At 39.1% G+C, this 18,291-nt stretch overlaps 1 protein-coding gene across 2 annotated transcripts in view; it reads right to left on the reverse strand.

Moving 5' to 3' along the window:
- The window catches only part of LOC148364621 (protein phosphatase 1 regulatory subunit 1A-like), a 39,982-nt gene extending 22,016 nt beyond the window's left edge, over positions 1 to 17,966 (reverse strand). For both annotated transcript variants that reach the window (XM_088338781.1, XM_088338780.1), the window contains exon 1: positions 17,631 to 17,966. In XM_088338781.1, coding sequence (XP_088194907.1) covers positions 17,631 to 17,711 — 81 coding nt within the window. In that variant the 5' untranslated portion in view covers positions 17,712 to 17,966. The remainder of the gene's footprint in view (positions 1 to 17,630) is intronic.
- Positions 17,967 to 18,291: the final 325 nt, after the last annotated feature.

The following is an 18,291-nucleotide window of genomic DNA, read 5'->3' on the forward strand; positions in this document are numbered from 1 at the left end:
CAGGACGTCAAAAATTGCTAGACTTATGTCCACCATATTATTGGAGTAACAACGCAAACAGAACTTTAAGAAGCACAATGATCCTCCCAAAACACAAGCAAACAATACTGCAACAAAATTTCGAGTTTAATCAGGACAAAGGCCATATATAGAATATATAGATAAACGTGCTTAATAAAGAGTCAAATCACCGAATTTTTGGCACGTATATATACTCAAGAGATTGATGTTTGTTTGTTTTAAATGCCAGCATCACGGTGATTTCTGAGTGCAAAATGCATTAATCCTAGGTGTATTTTATCTAGGCGTAACTAATAGCAAGGCAGAGCTCCATTGGCTTCTAGCAGTACAAAGCGTTTTTCAAAGAAGAAGAAGCTGGCGAAGATGAAGCATCATCGGAAGTGGTTTTATTTATTGAGTGTGATTGTTTTGTTACTCATTAAATTAGAATAAACCCACGTGGTGCCCCCTTTTGTCATTTGAGGAAATTACATTTGGCCCTTCAGATGTCCCCACACTATTTTCTAGAACCAAGATAAACACATTCAAAAGCAAAAAGGTAAAGAAATTTTACTTCCCTACTTACGTCCATTTGACTCACGAAAAAAAAATGTTGCAGAATGTCGAAATATATCCGGACATTGCTTTAAGTTAAATTTTGTATTGTGTGCACCTTTTTCCGAGTACAGGACATTACTGTAGTGCTTCTTTCCGCTGCTACGGTGAGAGGTCTCCCAGCATCCACCCCGAAGAAGAAATCCGGCTTCTACTTCTAGTTCGTGTTTAAACATACAGTACTATATGTACTGTATCTCTAGCGCGCTAAGAACTTTGACATTTTTATTGTTTAATGTCTCATTCATCCATTCAATACGGTTGGTGTAAAGTGTAAAGAAGAGGCGAGACATTTCTTTTGAAATAAAAGTAGAATAAGAAAGCTTGATGCAGTTGGGAAATATAAATAATATAAGGCTGCCAGGTGGTGTTGTGTTACCTGCCAATTTACAAGTTGTATTTTAAGATTTATTATTAACTTTTTTTGTTTCTAGATTTGTGTCAGGTGTAATTTCATCTGTATTGACTGGATGCAACCACATTTATTTTGAGAATAATTGTGAAACAAGGAAACAAGAAGCACGTTGCTTTGTATAATTTTTGCTGCAAGTCAAATCCTCTTCAATCCTGCTTTTTATGCCTAGAAAGGTTGACAGTTATATGTGCATTCTGTAATGTGAATCTTTAGGCATGATTACAGATTTACTGTTAGTGAAGTTCAGCAGCGCAGTGGTTAGCGCGTGTGCGTCACAGTTCTGAGGTCATGAGATCGAACTTTCCTGTGTGGAGTTTGAATGTTCTCCCCGTGCATGCGTGGGTTTCCTTCCACATTCCAAAAACATGCATGTCAGGTTAATTAGCCAAGCCGAATTGTCCCTAGGTGTGAATGAGCGAGTGAGTTGTCTGTCCCTGTGTGCCCTGAGATAGGCAACCAGTTCAAGGTGTCCCCTGCCCACTGCCCGGAGACAGCTGAGATGGGCTCCAGCACCCCCGCAACCCTACTGAGGATAAGCAGAGCAGATAATGGATGGATGGATGTTAGTGAAGTTGTAAGTAGAATGATTTGTGTACTGTAAAAAAATTACTACGTTTAATTCCGGAATACTTTTTGCTACATTTTAAACACTGTGGCTTTAATTATTATTTTGGTTTTTAATCACAACTTCTATTATTGTACATTAGTCACAAATTTCTCAAGTATCCGTAGCACTAAAGAAATCGGTGTGCTGTTTTGTTTCCGCTCTAAATACAAACACTGCCCTTTATGACGCCCTTCTAGAGGAGAAATTAGAGGATGTCTTAGCTAATTATATTCATACAATACATAATAGGAGCAAAATGGAAGGTTTGCCAGCATTTTATTCAATATTTACAAAGTACACATCAACTTTTTTACCCACAAATCAGGTCCTCAATTTAAACATCCAAACTTAACTATAGTGTTTGTTATCTATCAAAAATGTTTCACTTCTCTTTCTGTATCATCTGCGTCAATGTTAGGTGGCGGAAGTTTCCTTTATTCTTTGAGAAACAATGACAAGCAAATGCAGTTTGGTCCATTGCCATTGCAACCATCAATGACAACAACACAAAAAGTGACAAAAACGTGTCTGTGTTGCATTCTGGCATTAATCTATTCAAAATGGTTGCCGTGGCGCTGTTGTCTAGAAGTATAGGATTTCACGGGACGCAGCCGTCACTTGCGTTTTCTTTGAGCGCGGTAGTAACACGTGTGCTTGTCTTTGTAATTGCCATCTTGAACGGTCATATAATTCGAACATGTGACGTAAACAACTCAGGGCAAAACTGAAAACGACGCGGCTCAAAACGGCGTCAGGTGTCCAGGGGCATGGCGCCGCTGGTGTTCTTCTGTCAAATTCCCTGCGCGGTTGGCGCAGAAAATGGAGGAATGAATTAGTTCATTTTTGTGGCTGCTTAAGCATGCAGCTTATAATCGGATGCGGTAGAAATACAAAATTGAGTTACCTCTCAAATTTAAGAGTGCAGTTTTTAATCAGGAGTGCTCTGTAATCCAGAATCAACGGTAGCTTTATGACCGTATATGCTTTTAAAATACGTTAGTGTATTTGATCGTGTCTTTGATATGTGTGCTTCCAGATTTTTCTGTATAATTGCATCATTTCCACGAACCAATTGACCCACTTTAAAGATGCCTGACTCGCATGAGCCGAGCTTGCATCATCAAACCACCGCATTTAATTGAAAGTTAATGGTAGGTTGCCACCATAGCATTTGCATACGTGACCACAGCTCCCTAAAATGTGCCTTACGTGGAAGCAGTGCGGTATGAGTAAATGTGCATAAACGCAGCAAACAGTGTACTATAAAAGCGTACGGAAGAGGGTTCATTAGCATCTGTGTTGTGCCGAGGGAGTTGAGGAAGGCCGCGCGAATAAAAGGATGCCTCTTCTGTAGTCAAGTCAGAGATGCACGCCTCCTGCTCGCTGATGACAACCTCACATCCTGATTGCATATTGACTCGTTCAGCACTTAGCTCTTAGAGAATTCTATTTTTATCCATGGTGACCCCCCCCAAAAAAAGAAAAGCTTAAATCCTAGTTGTTTTTCTTTTTTTGAATTAGTGCAGGAATCCTCCCTAGCCTTCAAAAGTTCACTTAAATAAAAATATTTACATAATAGTGAATCTACATTGATTTCATGCAGTTTGAATTGATGTATTGGTATCTACTCAAATAAAAAGAACAGACTATAAATGTATAAATAAAAAAATGTTTCTAAAAATACACATCTTAAAAAAAATGAACTCTTAAATAAATCACGCAATACCCAAATATATGACATAAATGCAATGTATTCATATATTAACAGTATGTATTTTATCGTTTATTTTGGCATTTATGTATCTCAGTATTTATTTGGTCTTTTTTGTTGTTATGTATTCTGTCACAACTAAATTCTATTCGAACGGGGGGTGGGGCAAACTGACTGAGCTTTTCACTTATTGTTTGATCGACTAAGGCATCGATCGTTCATCACTGGTCAACCAATAAGAGAAAGGCTCAGGCAACTGGACCTGATTCTCATTTGAATGATATTTTGTAATTGCAAAATTCATGACGAAGAACCGACCAAATAAATGACAAAATAAATACCGAAATGAATGAATGAATTACAACCAGGGTTGGGTAGGGTTACTTTAACTTGATTACTTTCAATTACTTTTGGATTACTCCAATACCAAATATGCTAATAAAAGACAAAAAAAACTACATATGAATAAGATTACTAAATTTTGTGCAGGTTTGGGGAGTAACCGAATACATGGAACGGCAAAAATGATGTTGCAAGCTGTTTGAATTTATTTTCATTTTGTTTCTGTCGCATTTTATGTTAGTTTTGCCGGAGATCAAAGAGATCAAAGCCAGGGGAGAAAGCTTACCACGTGTTGTGAGTCATAATTTTATTCATATTTAGTTTATTTTGTCTTTTATTAGCATATTTGGTATTGGAGTAATCCAAAAGTAATTGAAAGTAATCCAGTTAAAGTAACCCTACCCAAACCTGATTACAACATAAATGAAAACCTTTTATTCATGTCATATACATTACTTAGGTATTACGTTATTGGTTTATGTGTTTTATTTATATGGTATATACTTATATTTTTTTTTTTGCACATTAATTTTTACAGATGGCAGGATTGGTCTTCCATAATGTACCCCTATTCGGAACCCTTCGCCGCAAATTAAAACATTTTAAAGCAACAACACAAACCGTTGATTTAATAGTTGAAGGGGTTGCTTTAAAAATGTGTAAAAGTGTACATTTTCAACACTTCAAGTCAATTTGTCCACCAAAACATACTGTGAAGCATGACGACAGCTACTGTTTCACAGTGTCTCGTTACATTGAAAATAAATTGATCAATTAAGTCGGACCCTGAGGAAAGTCAGAAGAGACTGCAATCACCACCAGGTGATCTGTGGATTGTTATCAGGTCCGGGAAGAGACTGAGGGGACATCGGGAGAGAAAGCGATCGCGAGGCTGGAGTTCTGGCAAACTGCCACAGTTAGGCTATATAACAACTCTCTTAAGCCACCCCTGCAGAGCCTGTATCTCACCTGATCCATTACCCATGAAACGAATAACCGGGAGCTGCAACCTGTGGGTCACAGCTATATTCTTGAATCATGTATTTTAATCATCACGGAGACCTGGCCTGATTTGAAGATGCTCCGTTGCTAACATGCATCTAGTCGGCCGCTTTTTAAATCGAGAAGCCCTCCAATTTCATTGTACTTTGGTTGTAAGACCAATAAAGATCCAATAATTTAACTGTAATTCAATTGCAAGAGTTCTGTTTTTTTACTTGTAGATCTATATTTGATATTTTGTTACAGTAATAAATATTGTATGTTACTTTTATGTAAAAAATAAATCAACAGTTTTACTTCGCAGGTTATGATTATCGCGCAACTTTTTCAAAAAACAAGGGATTAAAAAACTCGCAAATGGCATGTTTACAGGGGTATTTGTTTCACTAAAGGCATGTAAACGATTTATTCGGGTTACTCAAAATATCTGACTTGTGTTCCCTGTCGAATTATTGCCTCCGTGTAAACATACTGATGGACAATTTGCCGTGAGGACAATCAGCCCTCCATTTTGCCAAGGCCACAAACAACTACCGGAGTCCTAGAAGTAAATAAATGTTTACAGTTTTGAGTTCAGGGGCTTATTATGTCATCTGTCAATATTTCAGCGCTGTCATGAAAGAACAGAAAGGGCAAACATAATTTGCTGACAGGCAGAGTCAATATTAGTGGCTCAAAGTGAGTCTGGCATTTATTTAGCAGGACCAATACTGCACCCATCGGCATCCTGTGACTTCAATTTCACTGATGGACAACTCCAACTAAAGATGTTTTTCTGCCAGCCAAGCTTTCCATTGTTGGCCACAAAGCAATGTCTTTTCCTTTTCGGCCAAGAGTACATAATCGTGTCTTCTTTCCAAAGACAACCAGGCCTAATATTACATTAAAACTACTATTTGCCTTGCCAAATTTGGTTGCTGGTTTTGGAATAACATTTACGCACATTATGGGTTGATTTAATGGATGTGTTGGCTAGATACTGTATATACAGTGGATTTGCTATGCTGCTTGAGAGTCATTACATACATTATACTTAAGCTAGTTAGCTACAGTGGTGGAGATAGATAGGTTTTTGTAGGTAGGGTATTAGGTACGTAGGTAGGTAGGTAGGTAGGTAGGTAGGTAGGTAGGTAGGTAGGTAGGTAGGGTATTAGGTAGGTAGGGAAATAGGTAGGTAGGTAGGGTATTAGGTAGGTAGGTAGGTAGGTAGGTAGGTAGGTAGGTAGGTAGGTAGGTAGGTAGGTAGGTAGGTAGGTAGGTAGGTAGGGTATTAGGTAGGTGGGTAGGGTATTACGTAGGTGGTTAGGGTATAAGGTAGGTAGGTAGGTAAATGCCGGTAAGTAGGTAGGTAGGGTATTAGGTAGGTGGGTAGGGTATTACGTAAGTGGTTAGGGTAAAAGGCAGGTAGGTAAAGGTCGGTAAGTAGGTAGGTAGGTAGGTTGGTAATAGTCGGAGTAAAAGTAGGAAAGTACTTGGTGAAAAAAACTACTCATGTACATAGTAACTGTAACAACGACTTGTTTATTGATTTTTTCCAACTCAGATTACTCAATGTTGGTAGGATTTGCAGTGCTTGTTTCTGTTTGGGACAAAACATCAGAATGTAACATTTCAAAAAAGACCAAAGTTGGTTCAAGATCAGTATTTTATTTACTTTGGGTATGTTGAATTTGGATTTACCAAATTTTACAGAAACGTTAAGGGAATCAGCTCATCAAATCATCAAAACCCATCCAGTCAAAAATAAATTACATTTAATTTAATAGATTAAAGATAGATTAGATTAAAATAATAGATAAAATAAATTTAAATAATCAAGATGAATTTAAGTACTTTAATAAACTATAATAAATCAGGCAGCACATTCAAAGCCCGAGTCGTTTTTTTAACAGGCTCTGCAGGCAGAACAACAAGCTAGCCTAGGGATCAGCATCTCAAAATATTAAGAGACTTTTTGGACCAAAAAAAACAAATTCGTCACCAGCCGCAAAAATGTAAAGGCTTTTATAAGCCTTAGAATGAACGCAACAAAGAATGTAAAGAATGACGCGACTACTCTGTTGTAAGTTCATTAATGAATGGCAGACCTTATAATTGTTTTGAGTGAATCAAAGAAACTCAATTATGTAAACCAACTTTAATGTCATTTTTATCTTTAGGATTGGAAAAAACAAAAACAAAGGTGCATAATGTGCCCCTTATCTAGCCAACAAACAGAGTGCAATAAAACACAGCATGCAATTATATAAAATAAAATAGTAACCTTTTGAAAAGTTAAATAAAATGAAATCACATTAATACAGTTTAAGTCTCGTTTCTGTCAAGTTTTTCTCTCTTTTTACCTTTGGACTCCTACAGTTTGTTGATCCTTGAACATCACAAATTGAACAAAGACCTAACCCTTTTCAACTTATTGCACTCACATATATTTAGGAAAAACTACAGACACACATTGTGATTTCATAGTATCATAAATTTTGTTTTGTTTTTTCTTTAGAGAGTCTAAAATACGAGACGGTCACAAAATGCAATATGTATTGGATATTCTGTGACCTTGCATTTAACACTGCAGCCTGCACGATGAGTGACTCACTCATCCACAGACATAGGTAACACAGGATATACCCCACAAAGCTGCACTCACATAAGGAAAAATGAGATGGATGAATAGATTACAAGAGCAGATATGATGTTGAAATGCATGAAATGTTCTAGGAAAATACGCTTCTGTCGGTGAATATATCTGCATGACATTATTCAGCTCAAGGGCAAAAATAATGGAATTTGAAAGGGGAGCGGGAGAGCACGATCTGTTTCTGGGAGGTCTGTCATAAAATAACACATGGAAACATGCCGTTAATGTCTAAGCCGGTTAAGCTAATGAAGTGACCCTCATCTAAATGTTAATGAGCGCAGGGATGTGATTAACGATATCATGGAAACTGTAAGCAACCGGATCTTAAAACTGTGACGTACGGTCCGAGTCATTTTGTATTACGGTATACAATCTGTAACCAGGGTCTCCGACGTGGTGCCCACGGGCCCCTTCTGAAAAAATTTCACCAGTGCTGGGTCATGTGATTTTCAAGTCAACTTACTACTGGTCTTCATTAAGAACCCAGTATGCAATGACTGTGCGGACAGCACAAGCTGTTGGATCGTTGCTTTCTATTTTTTAATGTTCCGGCCTGCATTGGGTTACAGAGACCTTGATGCCCTACTTGTTCCTTGCCAGCCATGAGTTTTGTTCTGTGCTTTTTGTTTATCATTTTCTCCTCTCCTCTAATGTGCTGACAGCTTTTTGTTAAGTCCTCTTGTCCCCCAACAAATTAGTCACTCAGCTGTGTGTCTGCACCTGGGTTTGCCTTTGTAAAAAATAACAGAATCTCTTCTTCATATATGTCTGCATGACTGTAATATACTGGCACCTGGTGGCTAATTGCAGAAATAAGTGTTTGACTTCTATCAATCCTTAATTTCTGACTTTTTCTTAACATTTGTACAATTCAATTTGGGTTTCATTATTGCAAAAATCCACTTGCACAGTATTTTATTTCCGTATTTTGTATTTTTCATGTTCTATACAGAACATTGTACGCATGTTTGCTAATAGCTGTGCACTTGTGTGTGTCCGGGCAGGTTGGTGTTGCTAAAGCGAGTATCAAACGCATCAGCGAGGCTGCTTTCATTGACACATAAGCTGAAAAGTGTCAACTTGCAGGCGGGCAGTGAACAAAGGTACACACATGAACACACATTTGATTGTGTCTGGGTGATATTTTTTGGGGGACAATGCAGGCTTCCAGCTGAACTGCATGAAAACGTACTGTGAGATGAAGGATTACTCAATATAATGTGAGCAATGACAAAGTGGTACTTTGTGATTTGATGGTCATTGTTCTCAAGCCACCGGGAGCATCAAAACCCAATAGTGCATGAGACAAAAAGATGAGAATCTGGGGCTGTAATCTGCCGTTGAATATATATATTCAAAACAATGTTCCCTCTAAGCTGCGCACGTGCGCAATCGCGCACTGCCCGCAGATTCTCAGCGCACAAGAAAATCTACCCAGCACAATGTTCCCTCTAAGCTGCGCGTGTGCGCAATTGTGCCCTACCCAGAGCTTTTCCGCGCACAAGAAAATCTAGCCAGCTCACAAAAATCAGGGCTCGAAATTGCTAATTAAGAAGCGAATTAAGTCAAAGTTACAGTGCATGAAGGTAAAAATACACGGGTTCCCCTGACGTTGTGTTCTAACTGCGGTATTTGGAAGTCAAGGTCGAAGTAGAACGAAGTTGAGTAAAGTCAGTAGAGTTTTTCCAGAACCGGCTTCTTTGGCTCGGCTCACTAAAAGGATCCGGCTCTTTCGGGTCCTAAACGGCTCTTCAGGTGGTTTTTGCTTCTTTCATCCATATATGACCAAATATTATGTAAAATTATGCACAAAATGACTTAAAGGAAGGGGGAATAGAACAAAAAATAAAAAAATACCAAAATGAAAAAGTAGTGAAAAGCTGAGTAAAAAAGAAACAAAAGGAAGAGAAAAAAGAAGGAAAATTTCAGAAAAAAGCCAGAAAAAAAGAAAAGAAAGAAACAAAGGGAAAAAAAGTAAATAGAGAACAAAAAGAAAAAAGTAACAGCTAGGAAAAAATAAACACAATAAGATTGTTTTTTTAAAGGAATTTTTTAAAAAGTAGAAAAAAACAGGGAAAAAGAAGAAAAAGTTTGTGTTGCATTTAAATAATTTCCAATTATATCAAGTCAATCTCGTTGCCAACATTGAACTTCCACTAAGAAAATGTAATTAAATACAGTTCTGTATCGTGCAACCGACTAAATAAGCCACCCAAATGTTAGTATTATGCGACAAAAGACACCAGGAAAATAAATTGGAAATCTTGTGAAAGAATTGTAAAAACAAATGACGTTTGTAGGCCGTGCAACTTTTGCAATAGTACATTAGTCAATTCATTCAAAAGTGAAAAAAAAAATGTTCATTGCCGGAAACTCAGCAAAATGTAACGTGATGTCAAGTTTTGGACATGTTTGATAATGACTTAGCTGCCACACTTGGGATTGCTGTTGCTCACTGTTGTTTCAAGCGTTGCTCACCGACTTTGTGTGAACGCTCAGACCCGTGAAAAATTACAAGGAACATTGATTCTAAATAATTTATTTGATTTTTGTCATTGTTATTCAATAAATATATTACCGTATATTCCGGACTACAAGCCGCTAGTTTTTTGCTACATTTTAAACACTGCGGCTTTAAATACGGTGTTATTCTTTTTCTTTAATGGCAGCCCTAAGGAAAACAGTGAGCTTCTCTTTTCCACAACGCATAATTTTTCTTTTCCTTTTGTTTCTTTTTTTCTCAGCTTTTCACTACTTTTTCATTTGGGTATATTTTTTTCTTTTTTGTTCTATTCCCCCCTTCCTTTAAGTCATTTTGTGCACAATTTTACATAATATTTGGTCGTGTAGGGATTAAAGAGGCAAAAACAACCCCAAAGAGCCATCTGGGACTCGAAAGAGCCGGTTCTCTTTAGTGAGCCGAGTCGAAGAAGCCGGTTCTCGAAAAACTCTACTGACTTTACTTTTCAACTTCGTTCGACATTGACTTCAAAATACCGCATTTAGAAAACAGCGTCAGGGGAACCCGTGTATTTTTCCCTTCATGCACTGTAACTTTGACTTAAGTTGCTTCTTAATGAGTAATTTTGAGCCCTGATTTTTGTGCGCTATATCAGTATCAGAAATTATTTTCCCCCCATTTTATTAACACTCCACTTATTGAAACATGAATATTTTGTTTGTTTGTTTGTTTGTACATGATTCAATTGTTTGTTTGTTTGTACATGATTCAAATTGAATCTTTTCTTCCGGCGCCGTCACGAATGGCAGCCACTCCAGCAGCTCCCGTGTTATTTTCGATTGTTCTCGATTGTTCTCAGCTCAGGGATGCTGCTGGAAATGTGAATTTCCCTTCGGGGATGAACAAAGTATCTATCTATCTATCTATCTATCATGCGCTCTACGTACAAAACATCGCAGTGACACCTGAAAACATTTATGACGCCCTTTGAGAGAAATTAGTCCATGTTTTTGCCAACATTATTCATTTAATACATAGGAGGAGCAAGGAAGTTTGACACTACTTCGTTCAATATTTACAACATAACCCCGATATTTCAACTTTTTCACCCACTAATCGAGTTCTCAATTTATACATTCAATTTGAACAGCAGTGCAAGTTATCCATTAAATAAGCGACGCTTCTATTTCTGTATCATCGCCGTCAATGTCAGGTTGCTGAAGTTTACTTTTATATAATAATAATAATAATAATTTCCTTGTATTGTCATTCTGTGTAACAATGTACACAGAACGAAATGTCGATTGCACCTGACCCGTTGTAGCGAGCCGATGCAGCCGCAGCCAACAGAGGGCGCCGCCGACCACTTTTTAAGTCTTAGGAATGACTCGGCCGGGGCGCGAACCACCGACCTCCCAGTCTCAAAGCGGGCGCCTTACCATCTAGGCTACTGAACTAATCTGGCATTATTCTTCGCAGTACGGTTGCCTTGGCGTTGTCGTCAAGAAAAATAGGGATTGTGTTTTACGCGGGGCAGCACGGCGGCGCAGTGGTTAGCGCGTGTGCGGCACAGTTCTAAGGTCTTGGGAACCTCCTGTGTGGGTTCAAATCCAGCTACCGGACTTCCTGTGCGGAGTTTGTATGTTCTCCCCGTGCTTGCCTGGGTTTCCTCCGGGCACTCCGGTTTCCTCCCACATTCCAAAGACATGCATTTCAGGTGGATTGGCCGATCCAGATTGTCCCTAGGTGTGAATGAGCGAGCGAGTTTTATGTCCTTGTGTGCCCTGCGATTGGCTGGCAACCAGTTCAGGGTGTCCCCTGCCCACTGCCCGATGATTGCTGGGATGGGCTCCAGCACCCCCGCGACCCTACTGAGGATAAGCGGTGCAGCTAATGAGATGAGAGTTGAGATGAGGTGTTTTACACGAGGCAGCCCTCATTCGTGTTTTCCTTCGGCGCAGAAGTTAATATGTGCTTGTCTTTGTAATCGCCATCTTAAATGGTCACATGATCTGAAAACATGTGACGTAAACAACCTGAACCAGAACTGACGCAGAGTAAGATGACACTTTGGCATTCCGCAACCAAAGGTGTTAATGCCAAATTCTTGTATAAAGACTCAACCGAGTTTCAGTCTGATTGAGGCTTTTAAACAAGTGCGCACTAAAAAGGTTTTTTGGCCATACTCTGGTTTCTCTCTCTGTAAAGTGTACAGTATCAATGAGAGTTTGAGTCATGCTGGAACGACAAGAGCGGACACACATCAGAAGCAGAGGACGAGAGACACTCACACACTCATAAATCTCAGCTATTTATACACAAGGTTCATTCAATATAGATGGGGCGTCTTGTTCATGGAAGAATCATCAAATGAGAAGAATAAGAAGGAATCCAAGCGCTGTGCTGGAGCACTCCTGCCTAACCCGCACTCATTGTGAGTCGTCCTTTACCTGCATAATGAAAGCGTCCTGAAATACAAAGGAAACTTTCAGCTGTTCCTGGTTTCCGTGTGTTTTTGGGTTAGGAATTGGGCCAGATCAGGCCCACTAATAGATTTAACCCAGCCTGCAGGAATTGATGAGCACAAGAGAAAAATGCTGCATCACTTCAGGCAATGACCTGCAGTTTCGAATATGTCCAATAGATGCCGTCAACGCTGCTGGCAAAGCAGACCGCCCACTGGAGCAATATTTGCTGACTATGATTTATCAACCCGAGAATATTGTGGAAACACACAGACAGATGTTATTTTACTTAAAACAGAAGTCAAGGTTTGGTCTCACTTGTTGCGCGATAATGTCTCTCTTAACCGCAATATTTGCTACTTAACTACGTTTTTATCCCCAGTGATTAGAAATTATTGGTTAGCATCTGGATTATTTTTTTTTTTTTAAATCAGCACCTGGGTGTCATTCAAAAGTTTCAAAGAAGCTTTAGCTCCTTTCGTCAATGTCGTGAACCAGAACAGGATCACGACCCAGACACGTGACATTTCTCACACAAGCCTTTTATTTTACGGGAAAAGGGGAGTCATGCACGTTAGGCAGCAGTCTGGCGTGAAATGATAGGAAGCCGGAGGCCGACGAGATCAATACCAATTGCCCGAGTAGATATTGGACAGATGGGGTCGATACCGGACAGGACCGGACGGACAGGATTGCTAATGAAACAGGATATTGAAATAAAACAGGACAAACTAGACGGGAACGAAAACTGGAGAGAATAATAAACAGGACAAAAATAGACGGGAATGAAACTGAAAACCGATATTGAACAGGACAAAAAATAACGGAAACAATACCGGACAGGAAATGCCAACAGGTAACAGGACCGAGTCAAAACCCGCGTCTTGCGGGGCCGAGGTTCGTTGATGGACTGAAAAAGGAAATGTGAGAGCACTGAGCTTAAATAGACGGAAAGCCAATCTGTCAACGAGCCGCAGCTGGCGCCCCACAGGCGGGGCCAATTGGGCGCCATGGCAACCGTGACGTATAATATATAGAGTATGAAATATGACAGCAAAGTTCCAACATTCAGGTAACATTTTTATTAGAAAAATAAATAGAAAGCAGAAAAAGACTTTTCAATTAGTGAATCAATCATTTAAAATATTTCTAATTAAATTTGTGATTTTGTCACTACAGTTTGCAAGAGTTTCCCTGAGTTCATTAAATCGTAGTAATGAAATTGTGGAAATGAATCTGAATGCTCTTTTTTCAAATGCACACTTGATAAACACTTCAAGAGATTAAATCTTTGTGAGGGGGAATAAATACTGAGGGAAAAAAACCTGAGTAATTATTTTATAATCAAATCTTACATCCCTGAATCATAATCATAATTTAAATGCAAGCCTCCCAAATATCCCCAGCCTGACAGCTCAGGCACAATTTTTACGCCATTCATTTACTTGTCCGGCCCCCGAGAGACTGCTTTTACTACCGTGTGGCCCCTAAGCTCAAATGAGTTGGACACCACTGTAGTAGACACTTTATTTTGCTCACACTGTTGGAGGACATGCAGACACTTAATTGGCTGCTTTGGGCACATAAATAAGCAGCGATTGTTTCTGGTTTCATATATTGAATTGGAAAATACACAAATAATCTGAATGGATGTCGAGGGACGAAGGGAGCTGAGCCAAAATTGGTTTTCTTAGTTCCAGCAAAAAGGTTCATTTGAGGTTGAGGTGACTGTTGGAGTATGGTGACTTTAAAATTGAAACACCCACAAAAAGCTTTAAAGGAACAGTGTGTATTATTTAGAACATCCTAGTGGGAGAAACATGCATTTTTCAAAATACTTATAGGTCGAGAAATTAGCATGAGTGACATGAGCCCCACCAAAAGGGAGCTGAAATAATCGCCCATCATCTTGCCACTAACAGGACCCAAAAACCTCAAAAAAGCTGGGGTGAAAAAAATGAAGTAAAATAGTGAGGTTTGGACATTTTGAGTCTCTGTAGTTTGTATTTCTCCATGTGCTTTTTAGCACTCGTTTCCAGTTGCACTGCACCACACAGCAACATCTGGTCGTATACTCTTCTTTCAAACAGGTTTCGCAATATCTCTCCTTATAGAAGTACTTTCTCATGGGAAATGAATGAATGAATGAATAAATGAATGAATGAATGAATGAATGAACTTTAGAGTCATGAGAAAGTAACATAACAAGGGCTTTTCCTTTCAGCTTTAAATAAGATAAAAATGTGCAAAAAAAAGTAATAATAATATCTCAAAACAATATATTAATTATATATAACAAATATGTGTATATCTACAGTAGTAGTACATGATAATTGCATGTATACATTATGCTCAAGAACATTGTGGATAGGAGTTCAGGGTGGTAATTTCTTTTCTAGAAACTAAATTACGTTTTTTTTTAAATAATTTCTAGTAATAATGAAAGTGTACAAGATAGTTAATTTGTTTTGCTTATTTTAAAGGCACAGTGTGGATTATTTGGTCACTGGATGTGGCTGTATTGTGTTCCGCAGCCAAAAACGAGAGCTAAAAAGTACAAAGGACAATACAAACCGCGGACACTCAAAGTAACCAATAGAACCACTTTCCTTCTCTTTTTTTTTCCAGTACCCGTTGTAGCCAGTTGGCGGACAAATGTTAGTTTATGTTGTGTAGAATAAATGCACATTTTTTGACTGACATGTATTCTTTAAAAATACCTGTTCATGTGATAGTTCATGTATATTTGTTAACTATTTCAAGGAATATTGTTTATGTTTCTTTAAATGAAGCTTCTTTACCACAAGGAGGCGCTAAATCAGGGGTGGGCAAGATTTTGAGTTTTGAAAAACATGCCAAAAGGCTTGGAGGCAAAATGCATTTTATCTTTTGTATCTACTAGTACAGTCTGGAATTCGATACCTCAGCGACACATGAAGTGTCAGAATCCGAACAGCAAGGACCCAGACGCGTAACGTTTTCACACAAGCTTTATTTTACGGAAATAGGGCGCGTGAACACAAACGCCAGTGATTTGGCGATCGCTGGTCGGAAGAAGTGAGACAGAGGAGTCAGGCGCGGGAAAACAGGAAGCCATAGGCAGATGAGAGCGAAACCGGACAGGACAGACGGATACCAGATACTGGATACACAAGCAGATACCGGACAGGACGGAACAGACGGGATCCATAAACGAGCAAGATACCGGACAGTCAGGATCAATGCAGGATACTAGAGCAAGATACTGGACAGGACGGGATCGATGCCGGATACTGGAGCAAGATACCGGACAAGGCAGGACAGACAGAGCCGATACCGGATACACGAGCAAGATACCGGACAGACAGGATCGATACCGGATACTGGGGCAAGATACTGGAGAGGACGAGACAGACGGGATCGATACCAGACAGGATGAGACAGGCGGGATCCATACCGGATATTGGAGAAAGATACCGGACAGGACGAGACAGACAGGATCGATACCGGATAATGCAGACTTGAGCAAGATACAGGACAGGACAAGACAGGCGGGATCGATACCGGATACGCGAGCAGGATACCGGACAGAGTCAAAATACAAGTCTTGCAAGTGCAGAGGTTCGTTGATGGACTGACAAGGAGTAAATGAGAGCACTGAGTTTAAATAGGAGGGAAGCCAATCAGGCAACGAGCAGGAGCTGGCGCCAAACGAGCGGGCCCAAGTGAGGACAATGGGCAACCGTGATATGAAGGAAATAGATAATATCTGTATTTATTGGCAAATCTTTAAATATTACGCAAATTCCATTCAAGCAAAAATAAAAAAGACCAAAAATTGAGATAGTTTTTTAGAAAACCAGTGACAATATGCATGAATGAATTAATCAACAAACATGCAGACATCTACAAGTGCATACATATATTTAGATACATTATGCCCTTTTTTAAATTTGAAAGTATGACATTTAGAAATGCAGTAGATATTGTTGTTTTTTTATTTGATAAATATCTCATCTCATCTCATCTCATTAGCCGCACCGCTTATCCTCAGTAGGGTCGCGGGGGGTGCTGGAGCCCATCCCAGCAGTCATCGGGCAGTGGGCAGGGGACACCCTGAACTGGTTGCCAGCCATTGATAAATAAATAAAATAATGAATAAAATAGAAAACAAATAAATATGTAGATGTCTGTCACCTTCCACCACTCTACACCTTCATATAAAGGTCCAAGGCTGGATACTGAAACCTTGAATTTTACTTGCTGAATTAGACATGAGAAGCAGTGGCATACTGTAATGTTTAGTTTAGTAGCAATGTATATACAGTATTTGTTGGTTTGTTCATAGTTTTTTGTCTTTAGGTACATTAGAGGCTTGTATGTTTTAGGGGGGGGGTGCTTCCATATTAATATTGAGTATATTGTATAGTTGAGAATATCAAATATCACAAGGTTTTATTTTATTTTTTTCTTTGCAATGGGGAGAAAAACCATGTACAAAAGCCCGTTGAACGATTTCGTCTATCAATTAAAAAAATATATATATATGTATATGTCTGTTTAAATGTTGGGGACACTTGGTATAAGATTGGCACCAAATTACCATATTTTCATCAGTAGTATTTTTAACCATTTTATGAATGTTATAACTATGTACTTATTATTTTATGTTTGTGGGCCGGAGGGAAAAAGCCTTATGCACTTGCAGGGTTGGGTAGGGTTACTTTAACTAGATTACTTTCAATTACTTTTGGATTACTCCAATACCAAATATGCTAAAAGAAGACAAAAGAAACTAAATATGAATAAATTTACTAAATTTTGTGCAGGCTTGGGGAGTAACGGAATACATGGAACGGCAAAAATGATGTCGGCAAGCTGTTTGGATTTATTTTCATTTTGTTTCTGTCGCATTTTATGTTAGTTTTGCCGGAGATCAAAGAGATCAAAGCCAGGAGAGAAAGCTTACCACGTGTTGTGAGTCATAATTTTATTCATATTCAGTTTCCTTTGTCTTTTATTAGCATATTTGGTATTGGAGTAATCCAAAAGTAATGGAAAGTAATCAAGTTAAAGTAACCCTACCCAACCCTGTGCACTTGTCCCATGGCTTGTTGTTTTCCACACACTGTCCATTTGAATCAATATATTTTTTTAAAATAATGGAGAGTTTTCCTCCACTAGGAGGTGCTAAATATTACACTGTGTCCCTCTAATGAGAAAATATTTAAAAAAAAATTAAAACAATATAGAAATGTAGTCAAAAATGTATGTTTTTCAGCAAATAATATATTTCGTTTTTCGCTTGGATGAACTACCTGTATATATTTTTCTTCCTGGAAAATTTCCCTTTATCTTCTCCAAACTTTTCCCCCCTCCCAAACATAACTGCGCTTACCTGTTCAGCTGCTTCGGGGTCCAGGTGCGGTTCCAGGAGCGGCACAGTGAACTGTATTTTCCTGGGGCTGCCCGTTTCCATGGCGGCTATGTGTCAGCAATCCTTCAGGAGCGCAAGCAGGAAGAAGATGGAGGATTTTGCCAAGTGAGGATGTTGGCAAACAAAGTCAAGAGAAGTGCAACAAATCAGAATCAAAAACAATCAAAACCAATTCCGGTGTCACAGTTTCCTGATGTTTGGGCCAAAAGTGCACTTTTGCGTCCTTCACTCTTTAGTTGGCATCTTTTCGGCTCTTGCCAATGTGACCTACTTGTGAGCCTGTCCTCCCTTGCCTCCTTTCTGGATCTCAATGCTGAGACGACAAGGGCACTCTTGCATGGAGAAGACTCTCCTTTGATTTCATTGGCCGAGCTGGCGGGAGGAACCGCCCTTTTTCTACAGCTCCCTGCTTGTGTATTGGTGTTCTTGGAGCTCTGCGGCAGGGAGAGTGAGCATCATAAAAACATTCTCTCTCATTCTCTCTCTCTTGATAGTGTACCATGGAGGAGGCATCGTCCTCATCATCCCACCGTGACCAGCTGACCTAAATGTACTTTAAATGCAACGTTAGACAACGTAGGAACCGTATCAAAGAGGGGTACCTGTGTCAAAGTGATTCCCA

Source organism: Urocampus carinirostris, chromosome 6 (assembly GCF_059441175.1).
Source record: "Urocampus carinirostris isolate Australia breed hairy pipefish chromosome 6, RoL_Ucar_1.0, whole genome shotgun sequence".
NCBI lineage: Eukaryota > Metazoa > Chordata > Actinopteri > Syngnathiformes > Syngnathidae > Urocampus > Urocampus carinirostris.